Source organism: Cyprinus carpio, chromosome A24, assembly GCF_018340385.1.
Source record: "Cyprinus carpio isolate SPL01 chromosome A24, ASM1834038v1, whole genome shotgun sequence".
Classification (NCBI taxonomy): domain Eukaryota; kingdom Metazoa; phylum Chordata; class Actinopteri; order Cypriniformes; family Cyprinidae; genus Cyprinus; species Cyprinus carpio.
Genome location: NC_056595.1, coordinates 15,479,269 through 15,499,450, shown reverse-complemented (window position 1 = coordinate 15,499,450; position 20,182 = coordinate 15,479,269). Strand labels below are relative to the sequence as shown.

Sequence of the window (20,182 nt, the reverse complement as noted above, 5' to 3'; positions counted from 1 at the left end):
AGTCCTTGATCATAATCCTAACCCAAGTTACGGATGTAAAAATATAACCTACGTCAGCTGCGGACATAGGTATGACAGTAAAATTAAAAATTTGAACCCATTCTTAATATATAATTAATAAGTACAAGGTCTAAAACATGAATTTGGCTGACGTTATGTTCCACGATCGTATTTCAATCAGGCACCTAAATGGTCACACCTGCTATTCGATTGACAGCGTGAGTGCCCGCCTCCAGATATCTGCTTAATAATAAAGTAAAAATGTTACCCAACTAAAGCATTTATTGGAAAATGTAAGTCAGACATTGAAGTGAGTTGCTGTTTTTGTCATTCTTCTGAAGAAGATTTCATTCATTTTGGCAAAGCTCCTACACAGAAACATTTTGGTCAGACTTTTTAGTGTTTATTCCATCTTATTTTGTAAGTGACTTCTCTCTTTCTCGCTTTCTTTGGATTGTTTGACTATTGAAAAGAGAATACAGGAAAATAGTAGGCTACATAATTAATTTACGTTTCCTGTTAGCTAAATTTCACATTCATAAACAAAAGTTTACTGGCTCTAAACTTCTCTTCTCCTTATTCAAAGTGGACTTAGATAAGTATGTGGAAACTATCCAAAGTTTTGTTCATTTGAAAGCTATGAAAACACTATCTTTATATTCGTCCGTTGTATCTTTTATATTGTTACCCTGGCAACAATTCTGTGTGTATATTCTTGTTTTTTTTTATCTCGTCTTTATTTATGTTGAATTTGTTTATTTTAATCGTACTGTCTTAATGTTTTAAATGTTTGTATTGTTTAATAAAAAATGAAAAAAGTGTGCCCGCCTCCATGCCGAGTCATTTTCCCGAATCGGTTCCTTTGAACAGTTCGTCTGAATGCAGCGGTTCAAGATTGATTCGGTGGTTCTTTACGTCATTACATGGTCTCTTGGCATATTAATGCTCTAAAACGTTCCAGTGCATGCCCTAAAACGCGATTTATAATGTTATTTTCGCTTACGTTTTAATAAACCAGGTGGCTTATTGTAATATCATGTCTCCCAGTTAAATTTTCTAGCCACTTAAGACAGGAAAACCACAATTTGGAACTTAAATATAATTTGCATTTACAATAAGCAAAAATACAATTCTCTTGGCTGCAAAAAAATAAATAAAATTAACCTATTTGCGTTTGCTTTTGATTTTGCTGATAAAAGTCATAGCCTACTCAAGTCATAAACATTTCAGAACTTTTTATTTGTAACATTATTGTTATTCGGCTATAAAGTGAGTTATTAATTCAAATCCTCAGTTCACTCCAAATACTTTTATCATCGTATGGACATTTTTGAAACAGTTCTCGGTTCAACAAGTCGGGTCAGTTTTTGACTCGAGAGAAGCTCAGTCCAATACTGTTCAGACCAGTTTTATGAACCGGTTCAGCTGATTCGTTCGAAAGAGTCGACTCAAAAGAACCATTCCTTCACAAATCGGACATCGCTACAAGACAGACACGGGGGTGTTTTGAAGCGCGGATGCGGCTCGGGCAAGCTGCGGTGGATGTGGTGGAGCTCCGTGATTCTCCCCTCTCGGGGCCAGAGTTCACACCATCCGAGGGGAACGCGAATAGGTAATATTATTCAAATACTCATATTTTAACCCGCCGATCCTTTATCACTACACGCATTTAGTTAGATGTCATTGTCGCCTATTGTACAGACAATGGCACAGACAGAGAGAGAGAGACAGCAAACGTTCAAATTTACAGCGATGAGATATCGATATTTGTGTGTGTCATAGATCCGGATTGGATGCGCCTTATTAACGACACAATTCATGCAGGTGGCATCCACAGACATTCTAATTCAACAGAGAAAGCGCTGTTATTTCTCCTCCCCCTCCCTCCATCAATTTATTTTTGTTGCCTACCTGTTTGTGAATGTACAACCTTTCTAAAAAAAATAAGGTCAGTGTATTGATTTGGAAAAGCAATGCTTGATGGGTGTCAAAAATGGGGGTTTGTGAATAGATCTGGACTGCAGACTGGAAACATGTCATTGCTACTGAAAGCCGTTTGCTCAATAAATAAAGACTTTAGAGATGTGCATATCATTCTACATGGAACATGTCAGATATTGTTTGCTTCCTTTGTAGATGTTTAAAGATCAACCATTAATCGGATTGTTTTGTTATGTCAGTTCAGCTGAACAAACATTTAATTCTTCATCCGCCAGGCAGCCAGATAAGCACGAATGTGCCATTTTGCAAGTGAGAACTGTGACAAGCAGCTGAAGATACACGGATACAACAAGTGAGTGGCCTTGAACAGCCCTTGCAGTCAATATCTAAACACTCCCTTGTGATTAAAACTCATCAGAGAATCAAGCATAGAATAGAAATACTAATGGCAGCTGCCCAAAGGCCATTAAGCATTCCAGCCTTATGTAATGAAGTCCCACATCATGCTGTCAGTGGATGAGGTTTAAGCACAAGCTGCTTCATTTAGATCAGACTATCCACATTAAGACATTTACAGTGCGTGAGACGAGTGAGCATGGGTATGTGTCTGATGAGACGTTGACAGGGCTTTGTAGTGGGAACAGAGAAGCCTTGTGTCCTCATGTTTTATTCATGTCCAGCTGCAAGATAAAAACAGAGGCAGGTAGTCACGGAGATGCTGTCGACAGACCAAGCGTGCTCATAGACGCACAGCTGTCGGATACTGTGAATACAGGCGAAGGTTATAGTTATCGTTGGCCCATTAGAATGCCCCCTGCTGATTGGTGGCCTCGAAAAGCCAATTATTAGAAGTCTAGTTCAGGGATTTTCAATCTTTTCCATGCTATGGAGCACAAATTTGATCATCCTCATACGAGGGACCCTCATTTTAAAATTGAAAAAGGCAGATCTATATTTTTATATATAAAGGCCCAATTTATAATGTGAAAATGTATGTGTTCAGTATATTATTTGGAAAATTAATTTGTTTTTATTACACAGGTTAGATGGCAAACAGGTTAGATGGCATACCGAATTGAACATGGATGGAAACAAGGTTGTGAGGGATAGACTAACAGTCTTTGTAATGGCATGCACTATACGATCATAACTCACAACTTTCCATTTCCGATGACAATTCATTGAATGCACTGTACTTCTGTCCCTCACAGCCTCGTTTTCATTCCTGTCAAAAATTAAATATGGTGCTACCCTGAGTAAGGTCTATAAAAAATTTTGCCTGCTCACTATAGCTTAGTAATGTACTGTTAGATGTATTGTTTATTTATTTATATCATGTTTTATTTATTTTAATCAAATTTAATCATTCACTAAACTATTAACATATACAATTTAAAAAAAAAACAATAAAAAAAAAAACCTGGTCTAATTCAGAGAAAAACAGAAATTCACCCTTATGTTTTTCCACTCCTGAATGGCTACCTGGATTTTCTGTGAAAAATGGCTAATAAACTAGTGTATGATTTGAAATACAGCACACAAATCACTTTTATGTTACATTTATGGTGCTTTTTTGGAGCCCCAGTCATTTACCTTTGTTGTAATGAAAAGATATTCGTCAGAAATTCACCTTTTGTGTTCCACTGAAGAAAGAAAGTCATACAGGTTTGAATTGACATATTGGTGGTGAGTAAATATAGAGAGAATGTGAACTGTTCCTTTAAATTTCCTTTAAATGTATCCATATGAGAAACAGGGCCTTCAGAGGAATACTTTTAATTATAATCTAGTAGCTTTTGATTAATATTTGCATTTAATGACTTGGATGAGTTTGCACCCACCCCCCATTCTGGGTTTTATGAACAAATGTTATCCATTCAAATCTTATACCTATATTTTTTGTCCTCTTCTCTTGCCCCCCATTCTCACTTTCACATCAAAACCTCTTGCGCTCCCTGCCTCAATCCTAGATAATTCTCTCTCTGCGGGATTGAAAGATTGCTCCAGGCGAGAGAGCAAGAGATTACACGGTCAGATTAATGTGCAGGAGTAAACCCACAATGCTCTGCAACATAATCTCATCCTCACAACACATGGCACACACACAAACACGTTCTCTCATTCAGAACAGTTACCTCACTTCTTCTCCTTCAGAGTGATGTCACACCGTCTACCAGGGGGTGGCCGTCCCCTGCCGGAGTCGCACATCCTATGACGCCCATGGGGCGGACGCCCCCGTAACCAAGCCACTGAGTGTGTTTGTGTAGCTGAAGCTGAGCGCAATGGAAAGTCTGGGAGAGGGAGTGGACCCGGGCATGGTGAGCGAAGCTCTTCTGGAGGCCCTTTGCTCTGAATGTGGACAGATTCACCGCGCCTGGGAGAACCACCTTTATAACTATCGTTTGGAAGTGGATGATGATTTGGTGTGTCACATCTGCCTTCAGCCATTAGTTCAGCCCCTGGATACACCATGTGGCCACACCTTCTGTGCCCGCTGTCTGCGCAGCTTTCTGCAGGAACGGGACTTTTGTCCGTTGGACCGCGCGCATCTGCAGCTGCAGGTCTGCCGGCGCTCCAGCATTCTGGTGCACAAGCTGCTGGATAAGTTGTCAGTCATCTGTCCGCTAACGGCCTCCTGTTCTCTCAGCATGCCACGCTGTGACCTGGAGGCACATCTCAAACACAGGTAATATACTCATGAATATTCATATATTCAATCTCAAATACAAAATCTGCTGAAATAATCATGTTATGGTTAAAAAATTAAACAAAAAAAAAAATATCAAACACAAAAAACAAATAAAAACAAAAAACAAATCCTAAAAATTAACAAGTAATAAACTGAATTAAAGGTAAAATTTTGCATTAGTATTTTCTTGTAAACACACTCCAATATTCTTTGTTTGATTTACAATTTTGCTAAATAATTTTTTACAGTGTATATATATATCTTGAATGTAATGTACAGTAAGTCGCTTTTCTATAAAAGCAACTACCAAATGTGTAAATGTACACTTAATGGTTACTTTTAACATACAGTATTTAACACAGAACTGTGGACTGTAAGTGTAAAATCTTGTTGCCTTTGCAGCCAAGAACCACCCAGTTAAACAAGTCATCAGACTGGCATGTAAAGTAACCAACTTTTTTGTGCTGACACAATTATGCATCATACAGTATGTCTGTTGCTCGGCTTAAGAGGTGGTCTCACTAGACTTTTAGCATGCAAAATTTCTTTGGACACTCCAAAGGATGAGATAATGACGTCATACACTTTGGTGCCTTTTTTAAAAAAAAAATCAAAAAACAAAAATGTACAATGTACTCCACTTTCATGCAAAAGTGCAAACCTGCAGTTTCCAAGTTTGTGTTCTTTTAATTAAGCTAGAAGGTCACATCGTGATGTATCATTCTTCTAATGGTCACATGCTTTCATGAGATATAAATTTGCAGATCAGAATTTACCAAACTTGAACTTAGAAATGCAGGGAACTTTAAATGAGCTTGTGTTTCCAGTCTCCCGCATTTGCATGCTTATGAATGCCCCTTAAGACTTGATCATTTCAAAAATTTGATCAGTAATAGTACTACCAGAAAGTGTTACATAGTTGTTGTTGTTGTTGTTCTTTTTAATTCTCAGTTGGGATGTACTGCTCACACATAAAAGATGAACACACACCACTGTGGTGTACCGTTATGAGTAAACCCCAAATAAACTTGATCAACATGCAGAATACAACAGCTCAACTTGTGCATAACCACATGTCTGAGGGGCTTTTGAGTCAGAACATGCAGTAGCAACAAATATCATACTTAGGTATCTGTAAGAGTTAGACATTGAAGCTTAGCAGACAAAGGCTCCAGTGACTTTTGGAGTCACTTTCTTGTGAGTGGAGCCTGCTGGGCTTGATCTGACTTCCCATCTGGGGATTATTTGCCCCTTTGTCATGTGATGGGAGATTAGTCGGTCCTGTGTAATGCACTGGACAGCAGCAGTTTCATATTCTCTACAGCCATGCTGGGAAACTTCAACTCTAGAAACCTTTTTAACCACTTCTTCTGTGAGACTGCCAAGGGCAACCCAGAGCTATGGTGAGTTACAGAGTCCAGTAAGGTATTTTATACTAAGAATTGGCAGGACTGTTTGTTTGAGAGAGTGGTATACATTTTAAGATTAGTTTTACGAATGCACAAGATAGGATTGAATGGTGCCTTTGGATGAACTGAAGGTCTTGGCCTACTAAGGGTTTGGTGTAGAGTCTGATGTCTGAAGCCAAACTTGAGTTGAATAGTTCAAAGTTGAGTTAGTTCACAAATCAAAGGACAAAACAGCATAGATTCTCATTTGTTTTTGTAAAAAAGAAAAAATAGGAAAATGGAACTTATTAAAGTTTTGTCTGATCATCTATATCCTTAGATAATTTACACTTATTGCAAGAATGTTTTATTCATAGTTCAGTGAAAGAGGACCCAAGGAGATTAACCTTAACAAGGTGCTAACTCCTTCCTAAAAGAAGGCTGAGAGTTACTGCCAGCATTATCTGTCTTCTGTTAGCTGTGTTGACAATCTGGTGCTTTCTTGTTATGCTATGAGACCTCAGCGTGTAATACTATCCTACAGGTCTTTGTCCCCACTGATGCATAGCGTAATTAATTAGGGCTGTTAATTTTATGACAGTCAAGTTAGTGAAATGCTGAAATCATCCAAGCTCAAAGGCAAAGAGAGATCTTGTAATTTCACTAGACCAGTGTAAAAAAAAAAAAGTAACAAATAAAATAAAATACAAAATATCAGATGAAAAACTTCAACTTGCCCTGACAACCTAAAACTGAAAAAAATAAATTAATTAATTAAAGCTATTTAGAAATAATAAAAAAAATAAAATAAAGAAAATGAAAAAAAAAAAAAATACTAAAATGTAAATAAAAAATTAAAACTGAAAAAATATAAAAATAAAAGCTCATTCAAAATGTTAATAAATACACTATAATAGTATATAAATAATACTAAAAACAACACTGCACTAGACTGGGTTTGGGAATACAATATCAGGACCTTAACTTTACTGTAGATTCCTGGAATAGCATCTGCCCTGAGGATGTAGTGCAAGCTTTCTTGTGTGTAATTTGCTTCCTTTTTCTTGTCCTTGTCTTCTATTTCATGTCAGCTGGACCTCAGTGTACCTAGCCTCTCGAATATTTCAGTTATTGTGTTTATATCTTTGCATCTATGTGTGTGGGTCTAGGTGTCCTGGAACACACAGTCAGCGAACAAAGCTGGATCGGACACGGATGGAGGGCAACCCTCCCAGATCCCCCCAGACTGAGATGAAGGAGAGTACACCATCACCACCTGCTGGATCCAACACACGCAACAATGTTCCTACATGGACAGAAGAGCCTGGTGTAGACAACCCTGCCTTTGAAGAAAGCACTGAAGAAGACAGTGAGTACCCTAAGCAGGGCAGCAACCACCAATAATCAGATATAGCAAAATTGACCCTTACAATAATTGCTATTCTTGAGACTGTTCTATTGCACTCAGTGACACTGTGCTCTGTATTATTAGAATGACAAAAGGTTTAAAATGAGTGGTCTGCCTCAGTGGACTAACAGTGCTCATCAATGTCAAAATGTTTGAGATGGCCAATCAAATCAAAGAAGGCAGGTCTTCACTGGTCACAGAACCCAAAATTCATAACATAATTTGTAATTAACAATGAAAATACAAAAAACATTAATATAAAAATTATCCACATTTTGTAATTGAGTATGATGAGACCAAAAACATTAATAGAGCCATTTTCGGCATAGTAGGCATATGATTAAGGGGCCGTTTACATGATGTTTTCAGCCAAAAACGTTAAACTTTTTATGCGTTTTGCCTGTTCGTTTACACGACGATGGCGTTTTGGGGACTGAAAACGCATATTTTTGAAAACGGGTTTCAAAGTGCAAGTATTTGAAAATGCCACCGTTGTCGTTTCCATGTAAACACCCAAAACGGGAATCTTTGAAAACAGTGACGTCATGCACGTGCGAAGTATGTGTTAGGTATGTAGACATGCGCAGTACGTGTCAATTTTAAAAGCACGAGCGAACAAACACACACGACATGGTACTGTTGTTGCTGTTTAAGGGTTGCCTGATGCCATTTTGGAGAATATCTCAGCTGCGTCTTGTCATGTATACGTGAAACTTTTTAAAAATGCCACGGAAAAACTTTTCCATTTTTGACTACATCATTGTCATGTAAACGTAGCCTAAGAGTAATTTTAAAAAAAAAAACAAAAAAAAACAAAATAGCAAATAATTCTTAATTTTCATTCCCCTCCATTCCCCTCCTTTTTCTTTATTCTCTTAGTCCAATGAAAAATGTAAATTCCATTAAAAATACCAATAAAAATATCCCCCAAATTTTATTTGTTCCGTACCAATGTCTTGACCATAACTATAAATTTCATTAAATGAAACCCCTTACATTAGCAACTGACTTGAACTTGGTTACTCATAGTTGATTCCAATAGAGTTTTGCATTAGCACATATTGCTAAGCTAAAACAATACTCTAATAAACAAAATATACATAGCATACCCAAACATTAGGTGAAATAGTCCATCTTAATTAGATGGACCAGTTTTTATCAATACGTTTTTTTAGTTTATTCCATTAGAGATTTGTATTAGCACATGTTGCTAAGCTAACATAATGCTCTGTGGTGACTTACATGTTTTATGTAGTGAAATGTATATTTTCAGCTGTCTTTCTAACCCTTAAAGGTGTCCATGGTTTAGAGTGTGCTCCTCCACGCGTGAAGCGTCCTCTCAGCAACCCGTGCATCCATCTTCTCCGCACTGGCAGTTCGGCCTCTTCGGGATGGGACTTTGTTGAAACTCTGCCACTTTCTGCTGAAGAAGGTATGATTATTTTACACAGTCCTAGACTAAACCATACAATCACTTTGTTTCTTAAAAACCTTTGATATCTTTGTTTGGGTTCAATACGTCTTGTTCTTCAGGTTGTGTCAAACTTCCATCTCTACCTGAGGGAGAAATCACAACTATTGAGGTTCATCGTGCAAACCCCTACATAGAGCTGGGCATAAGTATTGTCGGTGGAAATGAGACCCCCCTGATAAATGTGGTAATACAAGAGGTGTACCGTGATGGTGTTATAGCCCGAGATGGACGGCTGCTGGCCGGTGACCAAATACTTCAGGTATTGACGCTATGTTCCAAAATAACTCTGATTAAAAAAGCCATTTTCACTGCTATTTACAGATCAGCCCTGATACTTTAATCAGTTTCTATAGAGCTCTAATGAATAGTGGCTACAGAATCACTATCTGCATGAATAGAAGGAGAAAAGCATTCTTCAAACTGCCATTCACCAAAATATGTGATCTGCTCCATCATTTTAAGTCGTTTTGAGCCAGAAATATATTAAGCTTTATGCATTGACTGAAAAAGGCAACTCTCTACTTTGTAATGATTATTATTAATTTTTTTGAGGTATATAATGTAAATGGTGGATCTCATATAAACTTGTTTTTGAGAAAATAATCTCTAATGAGTCCAAATAAACATTTTCTTTTGACTGAATCAGGAGATTTAACATACACTATTGGTCAAATTTTGGAGATGTTTTTTTTTTTTTCAAGAAGTTCATACTTTGATAAATTGAATACTTAATAAACTAATTATAACATTACAAAAAAATTATATTTCAAATAAATGCTGTTCTTTTGAACTTTCTATTTACCAGAGAGAACTTGGAAAACGTGTATCATGGTTACCACAAAAAAATATTAGCCAGCACAACCATTTTAAACACAGATAATAAGAAATGTTTCTTGAGCACCAAGGACTGGAGACTGAAGATTGGAATAAAGGATGCTGAAAATTCACCTTTTCCATGACAGGAATAAAATAAATGTTAAAATATATATATATAAAAAAATAAAATAAATGCAGCCTTGGTGAGAATTTCTTGATTCTATAATGAGAATTCTATAATATATTGAATGTTCTATATTCTGTAATATGCATATTCTATAATGAGAATTATTAAAATTTCTTTCAAAATCATTAAAAACCTTAATTATCCCAAGTGTAGTAACGGTAGTGTTCATTAAATAATTAAGACATTTATAATATGTTAATCTAAAATAATGCATAATATAACAAAATACTTCCTGAGGTAAATATAATGTCAAGCATTTTATTTACATTTTATTACAAATTTGATCTTTGCATTTCATGCATTTTTGTGCAGGTGAACAACGTAGACATCAGTAACGTGCCCCATAACTTTGCTCGTTCTACACTGGCCCGTCCCTGCGCCACTCTGCAGTTGACGGTTCTGAGAGAGCGCCGCTGCTCTGCCAGGCCACCTGTGGCAACTGCTACACCCAAGGGCAGCCCTGCCAGCATACGCATCACCCTGCACAAGCAGGAATCATCAGAGCAGCTGGGGATCAAGCTGGTGCGGCGTACAGATGAAGTCGGTGTGTTTATCCTGGACTTGCTGGAGGGAGGGTTAGCCGCTAAAGACGGACGACTTTGCAGCAACGACAGAGTGCTGGCCGTCAACGAGCATGACCTGAGACACGGCACGCCTGAGCAAGCAGCTCAGATTATACAGGTAGAGAGAGCATGTGTGTGGGGCAGTTCAGGTCAAGATAAGGACGCTAGCAAACCTGCTAACTGATAAATGGCTGATATTAAAAATCTATACTCTGTTGTCTACATAAATGAAAAAAAAAAACTAAATACTAAAAACTAAAAGCATCACAGCATTATAATGTAAAGTATAAAATCTGGATATTCATTTTGAGATTTGAAAAAGTTAACATTTAACTGTGTTATTCAGTTATTAGTAAACATTAACTTTAAGTAAGCAATAATTAACAGCAAATGTATTTAATAATCTTTGTTATTTTATTTTAGTATTATTTATGTATTATAGTATTTAATAATATTTTTAATTAACTTAATTTTTATGTTTTTTGTTTTAATTGTATGTTTAATAATCTTATTATTTGCTCAGCTTTATTATTATTTTTTATTATTTTTTTATTTCATAATTAGCTTTAGGTATTTTAATATTAGTTTAGTAATTTTAGTACTTCAAATAAAAATTATCTTATTTAATTATTTAATTTCTGCCATGGCAACGTGTCTTTTTCATTTAAGTTTTTGTAAGTTATTGTTCTTGTTATATTTATATTTTATTTTATTTTATTTTATTTCAACATGTTGTTAAATATTAAGTGAGCGATAGATTATGGCAAAGGTAATATAATCATCTTTGTTATTTTATTTTAGTAGTATATAATTATCTTTGTTTTTTTAGTATTATTCATATAATGTATTAATATTTTAAAATAGCTTAATTTTTATATTTTCAGTTTCACTGTAAATTTAGTTATGTGCTCTTGTCATTTTAATTAGTTTTTGTCTTTATATTTTTATAAAAAACTAATATCATTTCAGTTTTAATTTTAATACTGAAATAGTTTTTATTTCAGTTAGATCCCATGCCAAGTCAACATTTCAAATTTTCAGTTTTTGTAAGTTTATGTTTTTCATGTAATATTAATATTTTATTTTAGCTTTATTAAATGAACACAGTGTTAGTTTTAAAAAAAATACGATATGAAAATCTCTAAAATTAACCACTAAAAACATGATTACCAATATATTCTGCATTCTCAAATACTGAATAAAAACAATCCATAGACTTACTCTGAAAGAGGGCTTCAGCCATTTTTAGAGCCTGGAAAACTTGTCAGTAACAACCTAGCAACACCCTAGCAACCACATAGTTCATCCAGACAAACACACCTAGCGTGGTGGTGACTTTTGCTCTGGCAACACCACTCGCATTTTCTTCAGTAAATAAAAATCTAGTTTCCTCTAATAAATATTCTCATAATAAAACAGCTATTGTCATCTGTGCAAATCTCAGTGCCTGTTTGGGACAATAGGACACTGTCTCTGCTGCCCTGCTCAGAGGGTAATGTGACTGATAGTATCTTTATGTCTACGTGAGCTGCTTTCTCACATCTAGCTGTCCCGATCACACAGAAAAAAGGGCAGCTAAAGCATTATTAAGAATAGGACTGGCAGACAGCAGACTGTCTTTGCTGGATATAAAGCCACCTCGGCACTCAATATAAGAGTATTAGGTATTTATACTGACCGCCTACTGTCATCTTCTAGGCTAGTGGAGAAAGAGTTAATCTGCTGATTAGCCGGTCCAGCAAGCAGACTGTGGCCGTGCACATAGGCTCCACCTTGACCAGGGACATTTGGAGCCATGAACACATTCCGCCGCTTCCCTGCACTGCGACCCCAAGCCCTGTCCCAAGTCTGCACCTTGCCAGGTCTTCCACCCAGAGAGTGAGTACAAATGCCTGCGGCCAAGAGCGAGAGCAAGTCTGTGTGTGTTGCAGAATCTATTTTAGCATCGTGGAGACATAATTAGGGAGCCCTATTTCCGAAGCATCTGGGTAGCTTCCAGTGTTTCCATGAGTTCTGACCACAACCTTAATTACCCCTGGTTGAATCTATTACGAGATCAATTACGAAGTTAGAGTAGAGCTGATCCCGTTGGGAAGATGAACAGCACACTACTGAGAGCCGATCAGAGTGTCAATTTATAAATGGGCTTCACTTTTTCCTTCTCCACATCTGAAACAAATTGGATGCAGATTTGATGCTCTGATGCTTGTATTTTGTAGGATCTCTCCCAGTGTGTGACCTGCAAGGAGAAACACATCACTGTGAAGAAGGAACCTCTCGAGTCTCTGGGTATGACTGTGGCAGGGGGACGGGGCAGCAAGAGCGGAGAGCTGCCGATCTTTGTAACGAGCGTTCAGCCCCATGGCTGCCTGTCACTAGATGGACGAATCAAACGTGGTAAGTTACCTAAACCCAAATCTTTTTCTTAAATTAGCATTAAATTAGCAAAAGTTTAAGCAAGTTTATGGAGTTACTATCAGCAAGACTTCAACATTAAACCCGTTTACTTTCTTAATACATATTCCTGGTCTTATTGCGCATGATTCATTGGTTCATGCTATTTACGTTTTTGTTAGGGATATGAATTGTAGGATTTTTTATCCTTTTTTTTTTAAATAAAGAGGAAAAAAGAAATGTGATTCCACTCCAAATAATGAGGCAAGTTTAACAATAAATAAATACATTTAAAACAATTCTCACAAAAGGTGTATTTAGTGGTTTTTCAGTCTTTTTAGAGATACTTATTCAAGTCTCAGTTAGTAAGCTGTTTGTGTTTGATTCACTAAAATGAACCAACTCTTTAAAGTCATTCATTCAGGAATCAGACTACATTGGTTGCACTTTGTGTTTGATTTTGTATAAAGAACCAACAAATTAGACTACACTGGCTGTGTTGTATGCATTTGATTCACTAAGAAGTACTGACTAATAAGAATTATTCCTTCAGGAATCAGACTACACTGGTTGCGCTTTATGTGTTGGATTTAATATAAAGAACCAACTAATCAAACTACACTGGTTGTGTTGTATGCATTTGATTCACTAAGAAGTACTGAATCATTAGAATTATTCCTTCAGGAATCAGACTACACTGATTGTGCTGTATGTGTTTGATTTATGAAAATTAACTGACTCATTTCAGAAATCAGACTACAATGATTTTGCTGTATGTGTTTAAATCACTAAAAAGAATTGAGTCATTCCTTTGGGAATCAGAGTACATTGGTTGTTCTGTATGTGTTTGTTAAAAAAAATAAAAAATTCACAGAAGGTTGTTTTTGAGGAAAACACTTGTGTCAGTGATGAAGTGCACTGAAGCGAAACCTCCATGGGTCTTCAGCTGTGTTACAGTCCTCTCTGTGTGGCTGTCTGTCTTTGCTCAGGGGATGTACTGTTGAGTATTAATGGTCAAGATTTGACCTACCTGAGCCACAGTGAAGCAGTGGGCACTCTGAAGTCCAGCGCTGCATGTTGTTCTGTCCAGCTAAGGGCACTAGAGGTCAACACAGTTGAAGAACCGGGTCTGGACGAAGAACTTCTCCCTCCTCATGAAAACGACTATGACGCAAGCTGGTCTCCATCATGGGTCATGTGGCTTGGACTTCCCAGGTAAGAGTGCAGTCAATCAGATTTAGTAGAACTTCAAGTGGGAGATTGTTTGATGAACGAAACAAACAACACAGGGCTATTAAAGTAGATGTACTTTTGGAAGAGTCCAATTGGCTCTCTTTGAACTCCACTGGGAGGCTTAAAAATAGCATTCTCAACTTGCTGAGCACTGATCCAAATAACCCTGAAATAGTCAAAGCAATCTGGACAGGACTACCAGCATGCCAGGTTCACCTACTTTTTCCATCCAAATCTTAGTGGAAACAGCTTTGAAGGGGGAAATGCAGCTATTTTGAAGTCTATTTTGATACACAGAAAATATCTGTAGTGTTGATGTGTTTTGGATCAGCAGCTTTATGCAGCGCTAACCCACGAGGGGATTATGGCTGTGTGGTGATGTAAACATCAACATCTGCAGATTATCAGATGAAGCGTACATGTGGAGATAACTTGCTCCTAGCCCATTTCAGCCCAGTCTCAGGTCATTCAATCCGGTCTCACTCCCTCCTTTTTTACTCTGCCCTCCCTTCTGTCACTTATCATCCATCCCCTCTGCTTTGGCACCCTTCTGTTTCCTTCTCCCTTCCTGTCATTGTGCCAAATCCTCAATTTCTATACATCTCCTACTAACATGCATCTGTTTTTCTGTGTTTCTCCTTTTGTGGTCCTGATTTTCTGCATTTATATTTCTCTTTGTCCCCTAGTTTCTAATCTGAAATAAAAATTTTGACTTCTGGGTGATAAAAAAGATGGGGGGGAAATGAATTCCTGATGATGGTCAGTTGTTTTCCACATGGTCTTTTTGGTTCTCTTTCACAGCTACCTGCATAGCAGTCATGAGATCGTCCTCCGCAGAAGTCACCCTGGAAGCTGGGGTTTCAGCATTGTTGGAGGTTATGAGGAAAACCACAGCAACCAGGCGTTCTTTATCAAGACTATTGTCCTTGGAACACCCGCTTATTACGATGGCCGTCTAAAGTGAGCAAGCACAACAAAACAAACAATAAACAATGACCTAATGCTTTACAGCTAGATGATACAGCACTTTCAGCATTACCTTGATTAAAATGTTAAAAAGCAAGATTACATCTCTGGCCGTCAGTGTTTCATGAAATATTCTTTTTGGTAGGGTATATACTAAACAAAAATACTAATATTATTCCTAACATATTTAATTATAATTATTATTTAATCCATATATTCATTAATTAATGATTAATAAATTAATATAATTTATAGTTTCATCATAATATTCATATTTTTATAATTTATTACTATTTTTAAATTTATTATTAAATGTTTTTTATTAATAAGCTACCATTTATTACAATAGAACTTTATTGATTATTTATCTTAGAGACAGCATGAAATAAAAAAAATTCTAAATGTATTTTACTGATCTTTGATTTTTTTAAAATCTTTTTATTTATTTATATTCATATATATTTTTTTGACCTCATAATTTCTCATCAAATTATCATAATTCAGTCTTCCTGTGAAATTATTTGTCTCTGTTGACTATGCCGGACTTCTCCAATCATTTAGTCCGGTTAACCCACGGCCCTTTATTACAATCAACGGCAATCTGGTCAGATCTTAATTCAGTAACCAACCAATTCAGTGAGCCGGTGATTCACTTAACCAATTCAAATTGACAGCTGAGAGTGAACTGTGAGTTCTTTTTACTGATTCATTTAAATCAACTGTTGTGTTTTTTGACTGATTCATTAAAAACATCATTCTCTTCCACATAAACACGTTTTGTTTTCCATTCAGGTGTGGTGACATGATAGTGGCTGTAAACAGTCTGTCCACGGCTGGCATGAGTCATTCCGCCCTGGTGCCCATGCTGAAAGAGCAGCGGAGCAGGGTAGCGCTCACCGTCGTGTCCTGGCCAGGAAGCCTGATCTAACCCGGCCAGGACACCATGCCTCACCTCAGACAGCGCTCATATCTGTGTGTTCTAATGGTCATGTGTTCCACTCTCTGCCACGGAGGCACCATACTGTCAACGCCAGAGTCTCAGAAAATCGAATGCTTTTACTTGATGCTGAATAAACCAGGCCTTAGAAAACCTGCCACGCCCATGAGGCCACCCCCCCTCTGGAGAGCAGCCTTAAGGTCTCCCCTCACCATGCCGATCAGCAGTCCACTCTACCGGAGGTTTTATATACATGTTATCTCTAAATGTGATCTATGTTTGTGTAAAAGAGAGACCAAACAAAAGTGTATGTGTGCAAGTATGAATGGATGAATGTGCACAGCTGTTTAATAAATCTTTCCCAGTGAGGATACAAGAGTTAAGCCTCGGCTGATCTTTAAAAATTATTTCTAAACCCACTTATATTCAGATTTGATCCAGCCTGTTTGCTACAGTAATCTTAGAGACGTCTAATGATAATAAGTTCCAAGCTCTCTAGAGACAAAAATATGGGATAAATATTTGCCATCCTAAAATGCTTTTAGAAAATCTTTGAAAAGATTTGCAGTAATATCTCATGGAGGATTTTAGCATTTACTACCATCTTTGGGCAAGAATTCAGGGTTTGGCTGGTTAAGCATGTCCCCATTAGCTCACGCTGGTAAATGCCATTGCTACACCATCTGCCAGGAAAAAAGAAAGTATCTTTAAAAATGTATCAGTGTACACAGAATGATCTTTAAGAAATATATATATATTGGTAAAATTTAATTGGAGAGGTTTTATTTCAATATACATATTTTAAGAGAGCTTAAAAGCATGAAACTGAGGGCTGCTGGGATGATGCATTTTTGAGTTTAAAATTAATATTTTAGCACTTCCAGTTACATTGTCCTGAAGTCAGTGGATTTTTTTTTAAATGCCTGAAATAAGGTCTGTTGTTCACACTAGCTCATGTTTTTTCATGTTTTATTCTACAGCATAAAATACACTGGTAATACCACCTTGTGAATTTTTAAAATTTTTAACTTGAGCAGAAAAAGGCTGTCAAAGTGCACTAGTGAGCAGTTGAGTTCTGTTCCGCATGATGATGAACATCAACCTCTGTAGTCCCATTTGACCACTTGTGAGCAAATGCCTTTTCATTTGCAGAAAACAGTAAAACTCAGTCCCCTTTCAAAGCCTTTTTGTGTTTATAATCACACTTTTATGAAACAATTTAACTCAAACGTTCAGGAAGACTTATTTTCTTTAATACTGAAAGTTTTTCAGAGACTTCTGACAACTGCCTCTGACATCAAGGTCCAGGTCATGGGGACCTGCTAACCAGTCCAACCTTAAAAAGTGATGTGACGTGACATACAGCCAAGTATGGTGACCCATACTCAGAATTCGTGCTCCGCATTTAACCCATCCAAAGTGCACACACAGCATTGAACACACACACACACCTTTATGCTGCGGCGCCCAGGGAGCAGTTGGGGGTTCAGTGCCTTGCTCAAGGGCACCTCAGTCGTGGTATTGCCGGCCCGAGACTCCAACCCAATTCGACTCAAACTCGAAGAGAGTCAAACTCTCTAACCACTAGACAACAGCTTCCCCTTGACCACAACTAAGTTCTTGTTTGGCTCATACAAGAGGAGTTTAAAAGTTAGCATCAACATAGACTATTCCTTTTCCACACTCATGAATTTTATTCAACACAAAACGAAAGTTTCAGAAGTGTCCATTTATTTTGTAAAGTGACCTAAACTCAAAATGTTAGGTCGATAAACTGAAAACTTGAACTGAGAAAACTATGGGACAAAAGGGATTGTCCCATTAAAAAAAAATAAATAAATAAGACAATGGCTTCTTTAATGCAGTCTTGTTCAACGACACATTTTGTAGATGCTTAGATAATTTAGTGGCATCTGACAACTTGGTTTTGGATGTCGTCTTCTTGCGTTTGCGCTGCTTGATTTTTGGTTTCTGAAAGAAAATTTAGATGAGAATCTCCAATACATAATGTATTGAAACAAACATACTGAACATAAGTGCCACATACGTTCACCTGTAGTTTTGTCTTCTGAGGCTTATGGAACACAAAATGCCTCTTCAGACTTTCCTGTGAGAAGGAAAAAAAAAGATCAAAGATAAAAAATCACCTTCAGTAAATAAAAGAGGGTGTCTTATGAACTTAAAATACTGAGCCTAAAAAAAAATCTTACCTCCATAGCAAAGGCTACTATATTATATTGTCAGAATATATTTCTCCTATTCCCATCTGGTTATTTTTATTAAATGAACCAGCATCAGGTCTGCTGTTTATTTCCCATGGTGATTCACACGTGGTATAACACCTGATAAACACTAAGCAACAGCTCACCTTCACAGACTTGTGATCAGGACTGAAGGTCTTTGGAATTGTCTGACAGAGATTTATATGCATATTAAACCGTCAAGTGGTTCCATTCAAGTCTGTGTATGGATGTGTCTGTGGTGTTTAAAAGACTGCCTGGCTCCATCCATCACACACACACACGTGGAAATTACTGCCCTAATTGTGGTTTATTAGCATCCAAGAACAGCCGACTGTTATGTATGATTTACTACAGTCAAGATTGCTCCTATGTGTCCCAAGGTGACCATGTTTTATTTCAAATCTAGTGTTGCATACTGTAAACTATTTCTCATTTCCTGCTTGCTGCACTTTATCCTGAGGCAAAGGGGTATTGTTATTCTTTTTCTTCAGCTTAGAATTACCTGATCCAGAACTTATTCACAGGGTAAACAACAATAATTTAAGGGTAAACAACCAAAATCTTAGAACTAATCCACAGTGAACAACTTAGAAATTCAAGTGGACCCTCTATCAAAGTCATCTAGTCTCTATCCATCTGACTTCAAGTTCAGAAGACATTCCTGCCCAGCCATCATCGTTGTGCCTCTTCCTTCACATCATCTGGTCTTGCAGTGTCCCAACTCTCCCGTGTTTGGGACTGATCAATAAAGCTGCCTGTGTATCTCACTGGCCATGATCTGTCCTGATAAGCCAAAAAGCAAAACGACAAACAACCGCTCACAGCCAAAATGATGTGTTGATGGTAATTGAAGAGTCATGCCTTCAGTCTCCCATTTGAGCCAGTCTCCCTGATTTCACAGACTTTAGGGGATTTCAAAAAGAGTTAAGAGATTGTGGTGGGAGAAGACAACATGATGTCTAGTTATACTATATCTATATGTCGTGTTTGCTTGTCTCCCTAGCTGAGAGAGGAAAGTTAATGTGTAACATGGGCAGTCGATACGGCTGCCGCACTGCTTGATGGCCTAAATCTCTGAGTGTCAAACAGGTATGATTAAGAACCTCAGGACTTGCCTCAGCCCACTCTGCTCTATCCCTTTTTCCTCTTTACCTCTCCTCTGTTTACTTTGTTTAATTCAATCTATGAGTCAGAGCCTTGCAGGATTGTTGCAGAAGCTTGTCAAGCTCCGCTAGTGGCTACAAAAAAAAGTAGATTGTACATTGAAGGTATTTAATATATATAAAAAACATAACTATCAATGATATAATTTATAATTTGATCAGAGTAGTATTTTCTGGCACAGACACTGTGAGGCAACAATTAATGAATGAACAGTAGGGTATGAAACAGGTACATTTAAACTAAATACGACAAAACACTATAATTTACAAATAAAGTTATTAGACTCAAATCGTTGAATCACTGTTTATTTATATGATTCATCTGAACCAACCAATTCACTAGAAAGAATCGGACTATTTCTGAGTGCATATTTAAGAGATGACCATTTAAACTTTAAACGAACCGATGGATTACAATGAATCTAAAAATAAAAAAACAAATATACATATGAGATATACTAGAATGAATCAGGCTATGTTACATATGAGAGAGAATGAACATTACATTTAAGAGAGAGGACTGTCTGAACAAACTGACTCACTAGAAAGAATCAGACTGTCCAATGTTACTTATGAGGATCGTCCAAACAAATAGATTTACTAGAAAGAATCTGACTCTCTAATGTTACATATTAGACAGAGGGTTGTTTGAACAAACAAATTCACTAAAAGGAATCAGACTATCCAACATTATGAGAGAGGGTCGTCTGAAAGAACTGATTTACTAGACTGAATCAGATTATCCAATGTTAAATATGAGACAGAGGACCATTCGAACAA

At 37.0% G+C, this 20,182-nt stretch overlaps 1 protein-coding gene across 3 annotated transcripts; it reads left to right on the top strand.

Moving 5' to 3' along the window:
* The first annotated feature begins 1,454 nt into the window (after window positions 1-1,454).
* Window positions 1,455-16,379, top strand: LOC109052766 (ligand of Numb protein X 2-like). 3 transcript variants are annotated; one of them, XM_042714347.1, is made up of 12 exons: window positions 1,463-1,612; window positions 2,217-2,293; window positions 4,096-4,627; window positions 7,188-7,387; window positions 8,721-8,858; window positions 8,960-9,159; window positions 10,216-10,584; window positions 12,165-12,344; window positions 12,686-12,863; window positions 13,850-14,075; window positions 14,895-15,053; window positions 15,852-16,379. In XM_042714347.1, exons 3-12 carry the CDS (start codon window positions 4,224-4,226, stop codon window positions 15,985-15,987), a joined length of 2,190 nt encoding a protein of 729 aa, XP_042570281.1. In that variant the 5' UTR covers window positions 1,463-1,612; window positions 2,217-2,293; window positions 4,096-4,223; the 3' UTR covers window positions 15,988-16,379. The 3 variants fall into 3 exon arrangements, with proteins under 3 accessions (XP_042570280.1, XP_042570282.1, XP_042570281.1); XM_042714346.1 differs by lacking the exon at window positions 2,217-2,293 and having other exon boundaries at window positions 1,455-1,612; XM_042714348.1 differs by lacking the exons at window positions 2,217-2,293; window positions 12,165-12,344 and having other exon boundaries at window positions 1,455-1,612.
* The last annotated feature ends 3,803 nt before the right edge of the window (window positions 16,380-20,182 follow it).